Here is a 6,817-nt window from a genome sequence, read left to right on the forward strand (position 1 = left end):
TCAGGCTATAATACGTTTTCAGGAACGTGCTGCCCTGCAGTTAAGTCTTTAATAGTAATTCACTGACTGGGCGTTCATAATAATGTCAATAACTGCGGACAGAAACCTCTGCACGTAAAATGAGTGTGTTGAATTGGCTTTTGTTTGTGTGCAAGGCAAGGCCGGACTCGGGGACGACTTCAACGGGCTGCTGGGATTGTTCCTTTCCACTGGCCAGCCCGATGGCTTCTGATTGGACATAATGGGGCTGAGTGGTCGTGCGCTGCGACAGGCTTACACCCACTTCATTTCCTCACGTTTTCACTTATTCTTTCTTTCTCTGTCAGTCTTTCTCCCTTTCTCCCTTTGCTTTTTCTCTCTCTCTCTCACTACTTGTCTCTCTCCCTTCTTTGCTACCTCTTCCTCTTTACCTCTCAATCTATTCATCTGTGTACATACCTCCCTCTCAGTCTTTTCTATCTCTTTCTCTCTCACTTGAATAATGTCCATCCCCTGGGTTGAGAGCACGTATTGACCCACTAGCACTATAAATAGCTCTGAGTCACTGAAAGGCCAGTGTGCCAGATAGATGTCTGCGCCACCCACCCCTCCCGCCTCACACACACACACACACACACAAACACACACACACACCCAAACACACACACCCAAACACACACACACACCCAAACACACACACACACACACAAAACACACACACACGCACACACCCAAACACACACACACACACACACACACACACACACACACACACACACACACACACACACCCAAACACACACACACACACAAACACACACACACACACATAAAAACACACACATATACACACACACACACACACACACACCCAAACACACACACACACACACACACCAAAAACACACACACACACACACACACAAACACACGCGCACACACACACACACACACTCCCTCCGCCCAGCCCGCAACGGAGTGGGTAAATCAGGCATGGGTGTAGGCCGCCTGCATGCCTGCCCGCCTGGCATTGTGCTGACGCCCAGCACGTCCTCTGCTGCCGGCCAGCCTGGACCCACAGGAACAGTACTGGGCTGGCCATCATGGAAGGAGGGTGGCAGACCACGACCCTCTGTCTTTCATTCTGATAGCCTTGACTGAGGAACCGATCTTATGCAATGCACGCAGGCCCTGGAAAATATGAAGATTCAACTTTGCATTCCAACGCACGGCATTGAGAGACACCGTCACTGCTTGTAAGAAATCAAATCAGCATTTTAAGTATATTATAATATTTAACTATTTTAGGTTTAGAAATATGTATATGTGATGACATAAAAACTGTTAATTTACCTTGAACATACAGGCAGCTACACCTAAGCCACTTTGCTCTTTAGTGTTAGAGTAAATTCTGATAGCCTTCATTGAAGAATGGACTGCTTACAAAGAGACTGCAAACATGTGAGCTGTTTTTTTACTGCAAAAGATTTTATTTCAATTGATGGCAGGGTATGTACAGGATACCTTTTGTACATAAATAAGCCATTTATAAACCACAGCTGTCTGCCAGTAGAAAATTAAAAAAGAACATATTAAACAGTATCTACAGGTGCCACTTGGGTTCTTCCTTCTGCAGAGCGACGTATTAAGGATTGTCCTAATCCTGGCCCGCAAACAAATATTTCTGACTTAACAATCGCTTCACGCATGCAATCAATCACCGGTGTACAGTACGGGCAGGCACATGGATAGGTGTGTGTGTGTGTGTGTTTGTGTGTGTGTGAGCGGTGGGGGAGGGAGGGAGGACGTTGATTGAGTGCGGTGTGGATTTGGTGAAAAACACAGAAGACAGATATGGCTCTTCTCATCTCTGCAGGTGGTTTAAGGATCCAGAGATATGGCATTTGGAGATCTGTACCGGACTGTAGCGAGATCACCAGTGACTCTGACCTCCCACTTTACCAGTATAGTACAGTGCTCCCCGCACCACCACCAACTACACACAGTCACATCCATGACATGGGGCCTAGAACCTGCCGATTCCCACCTTCACACACTCATTGTATCGACCACACATGACAAATAAACACCAGTCTCTATTAGAATTAAAAACAGGACTATTCCTGTTAGACAAACACATCTTACATGTACTGAAATACTGCCCTCTAAAAGTACTTCAGTTGTGTATATGACTGGTCACTCTGTGGATACAATACAAGTCCATCCAGGTGACTTAATAATTTTTTATGTACAGTAAAGGGCCAATGTGCAAATTCATGAACGCAAAATAGTCTCCTCTCAGGAAAAGAACAAGCAAGAGTATTAATGGGTCCCATACAAAGGCTAGGAAGGCAACAACAAATTAGATTTAAAGACAGTAAAACCAAAATGAACCCTTCACATTCACTTAGAGAGCCTTTTTTTGTTTGCAAGGGAGTTTTCAGGTTTGTCACATAAAATAAGACATTTCAGGATGGCCCTTGGCATGGAAAATAAAAGTAAATAAAACAAAAAAAAAAAAAAACCCTCAAACGTAACACTCAAGATCATCAGGCCTGATCCCATAATGGGAGTGAATCACTTCTTGGTGCCAAGACCTCAAGTTTGCATTGATGTCTGTGTCTACAAAGGTCACCCCCAGAGGTCAGTCTCCACACACTTTCTGAAGTTTCCCTGGACAATGCAGTAGACTAGTAGTCGGGAGTGAAAACGTCATCTTCTATTTTAGCAGCGAGCGGCTACACTAGTAAAACTGCCTTGACGTACAGAACAGCATTATGCACTAATATATGTTCCACTATGCACAGACACACACACACATACACATACACAGGCACACACACACACACCTAGGAAAAAAAACTACACTCAGATGTCACAGTTGTTTTTCAGCCACCATTGAAAACACACAGTGTCACTTTATCAGCTAAAACACACACAGCCACTAGCGCAATGGAAAAGACTACACAGACAACGCAAAAGCTACTGCTTTGGAAACAGAGCAGAAACCTGACTTCATTAGGTTATAATGGTCATTCATATGTACGCTCGATACTACCCATAAGGATTGCATAAGGAAACTGGTGGCATTCAACTCTAAAAATTAGTTATCTTCCTCATTGCATTTTATATGTCTGAGACGGCTGACATTATTTAATTTTTGACCATTAATGGATTTTTAAGATGATGTAACATTTTTGAGTAATCTTTTTCCTACAATTTCCCTACAACATAGTTTCTGCCACAACTTTAATAGCCAATAATTTGCTTTCCGAATGAAAACATAAAACAATTTGGGCAAAAAAAACATATAAATGTTCCATGACTGATACAGCTGTACACATCTGCTGTAGGCCTACACAAGGGAACAATCACTTCTTTCTTTTACTCTCTCTAGTTTGGGTACTGAGGGCCAAGTACATCACACTGGCGCCCACTTGTGTTCAAGATCAGTACTGAAGGTGAATCATGACAGTTACATAAGTAAGAAAATAAATAAATAAAAGACTGCTAAATGCAGTATTCATACTTAAGGATCATTCAGATATATCACAACAACTTGTTCTGTTGCCTTTGGACTCAGAAGAGCTCAGATATGTAATGATAAAAACATTTAATATAATACCTTTCACATTGTATTAAAAACAAACATTTGTAAATTATTTCTTTAAAAAAAAATATTACACAACTAAAGCTAATGTGCTTGGGAATGCTTTGGCATAAATTAACACAAACACTTTTGTCAATACAGTAGCAGTGCATTGGTATCAGCTTGTTACACAGACACTACCTCATAATTGACTTCACACAGCCAGCGATTTGCTTATAAACTCAGCCAGACCATGTGAATTAAATGTCCTCATCCTTTGTTCATAAAATCACTTTAATGGTTTCATCATAGTCTATAATGAAACGCATTGAATCCATTGGAAAGATCACCCATGCTCTTAAAGTGGGTCTGAGTTGTTTGGACAAACAAAAGACTTGGGGAGCTTGGACACCTTCCCGAGAAATTGAATTTGATTTCACAAACAGGTCAATGGCAATATGAGAGGCTTGGGAAGCCATATGTGCAGTATCAAATAAGATGTATTTCCCTTTAACTTAATAAATTTAAGTTAAAGTTAACATTTCCTTTTTACTTCCAATAATAATAGTCCAATCAAGTCCAATCAAAATAATAAGAAAAAATAAACACATTCAACACTGTCAATCTTCTCAATGGTTCCCCACAGAGACTAACTTCACAATCATTCCCTCTTCATAATGGAAAAAACCCACTGGGAGAAAAAGGAAATGACAACACAGGTTCATCCCTGACCCCTGAACCCAGAGGTTTACGGCAAATAAACCATCAGCCATTGGCCGACCAGAGCCCAGATTACATAATAACACAGGAAGGCAAAGAGCTTCAGCGTAGGGCTGCAATTAACAATTGTTTTCATAATTGATTCATTTCTTAATTATTTTCTCAATTAATAGATTAGTGGTTTGGTCTATAAAATTGTGAAAAAATGTTGAGGTTCTCAAATGCCTTGTTTTGTCTACACCAGATATTCACTTGTCATAGAGCAGTAAGTAAACCAGTTCACAGATTCTTCCCCTTAAAAAGTACTCCAATCGATTAATGGATTACAAAAAAGTTGGTGATAAATTCAATAGTTGAGAACTAATCGATTAATTGAGTAATTGTTGCAGCCCAACTTTAGAGCACTTATCTACCATGTCAAACAGCACCTTGGGAGCCAGGGGACCAGGGAGCCAGGGGACAAAGCCTTACAGAACCTCCATGGCAACATGTTTTGATCAGTTAAGAACCGGATTTTCCAAATTTCTAAAACTCTTCACATATCATGGGTTTTCTATAATCAGTAATATCCCAAAGCCCAATTTGTTTTGCCCCAAACAAATATTCTGGGGAGGTTTTTACATGTTTTGAAGAGTTTTCTCGATCTAGCATCAGTGTAAATCACTAGCCATGACTTAAGCACATCTTGGTTAAGAAAAATGGAAAATTACGACATTATAAACTACAAAAAACATAGCCATGTAAGACTCGATGGATACCCAATGCTACTCCTTACGCAGGGAGTTCCTGTGAGTTAAAAATGAGGAGCGGAAAGTTTGGGGCAGACACCTAAAACAGTAGTGCTGCGAGTCACTCTTTTCACACACAAAAGAAAACCTCAGTTCCATTTGTAAGGCTTGAGGGTAAACAAAGGGAGATCTTACCCAGCATCTGAGCTGGGTGGGGGTAGGTAGGGGTAGTTTGAGGGTAGTTTTGGGGGTTCTATTGCCTCAAAAATGCTGGATAAAGAGGGTGGAGATGGGAAGAGAAGAGGAGAGGAAAAGGTTAAAAAAGATGTACACGCACCACAACCACTATACGAACACTAGGCCTACTTTGAAAGCATGGCACCAATGCCCCAGTTAACATGAAGACCTCTCCTGTACAGTTTACAATTAACTGAAGTTTTGCTGCACAACACAGTTTACACACTTCATCCTGTTTAGAATGGCATGATAGCTATGGGTGACACAGACTACACAAGAAGTGACTTCCAAGAAACTTCAAACAAAGTTTTCAAAACTTCCAAAGCATAATAATTATTATTATTTCCTGCTATAGTGTACAGCTTGTTTGTAAACAAACATAAATGAACTGCACTGTTTCTGTGTTCATGGTAACTGAGGCATTTTTTGCTGTTCAATGCAGCCTCAATGGCAAGAGGAATTCACACGACTCTTAGTCAGGAGAGGTGGCAGATTCCAACATTTAGAAAGTGCAAAAGCATTAGCCATTTCTTGCGTTTGTCCTTCACAAAAAACACATATGAGCACTGTTAGACTTGCAGTCCAGCCATGACACGAGAAGGAATGGTCAGAATAGCCAGAGAGTGTGTACGTGGCATTTGCATTTGTTTGTTTTAGATCTCGACAGAAACTGTAGTTAATTATTATTTTTTTTATTTAACCTTACGGTTCTGACTATTTCACTGTTTTTTTTATTTTTTTAAGTGGGAGATGTTTTTTTTTTTTTTTTACTCCCGCAAGTGCAACAAAACATCAGAAAGCAATGAGGAGATTTTTCAGGAGAGACAGCCATGCTGTTGTTACGCTGCTCTACAATGCTGGCTTGACTTGCCAAAGGCCGTTGGCACGGTCGGACATAGACGCGCAAAGTATCAGTTCAGTCGGCAGGGCGGCCACTGAATGCGGCTGTGTTGTCCATAGGTATCTCGTACGGGCCACCAGATAGATGCGTCGGTGCTCGTCAAAGAGGCCCTTCATCCAAGTCCCTGGCCTTAGCGCCAGACAACGTTTGTCCAGAGGAAGTTGCATCACATCCAGTGCGGCTGACATGCTCACATCCAGCCTCCATTCCTTTGCATCCCCATGCTGGACTTATCGCAAGCCCAGTCCCACTTCTTCCTGCCTGTGCCTTGTGTCCATTGGTGGACAGGTGTGTCAGTCACTCTGCGTGTCCAATTAGAGAGTGGCCAGGATGCGGGAGAAGGAGATGAGGACGGTGAGGGTGGTTTGGCCCACGCCAAACACTAGGGCCTCCAGCGGTGCCATGTCCTTGCCTGCTCCACGGTACACACCTGCTACTGCTGCACCTGTACACACACACACAGACACACAGACACACACACACACACACACACACACACACACACACACACACACACACACACAGAGACAAACACAAATACAGACCACACACACATTCAGACACAGGTCACGAGCCCAGACATACACATACACCAGAGCATAACAAACACATAAGAGCCTGAGCCTCACAGACATACAGTACATTCTTCATATTAAACTAATC

The 6,817-nt window shown here is 42.1% G+C and overlaps 1 protein-coding gene across 1 annotated transcript in view; it reads right to left on the reverse strand.

Moving 5' to 3' along the window:
* Nucleotides 1–1,446: 1,446 nt before the first annotated feature.
* tmem170b (transmembrane protein 170B) overlaps nucleotides 1,447–6,817 on the reverse strand; it is an 18,231-nt gene continuing 12,860 nt past the window's right edge. The window contains exon 3 of the mRNA XM_048229747.1: nucleotides 1,447–6,599. Coding sequence (XP_048085704.1) covers nucleotides 6,469–6,599 — 131 coding nt within the window. The 3' untranslated portion in view covers nucleotides 1,447–6,468. The remainder of the gene's footprint in view (nucleotides 6,600–6,817) is intronic.

The sequence above is a fragment of the Alosa alosa genome, chromosome 20 (genome assembly GCF_017589495.1).
Source record: "Alosa alosa isolate M-15738 ecotype Scorff River chromosome 20, AALO_Geno_1.1, whole genome shotgun sequence".
In the NCBI taxonomy this organism is placed as follows: domain Eukaryota; kingdom Metazoa; phylum Chordata; class Actinopteri; order Clupeiformes; family Clupeidae; genus Alosa; species Alosa alosa.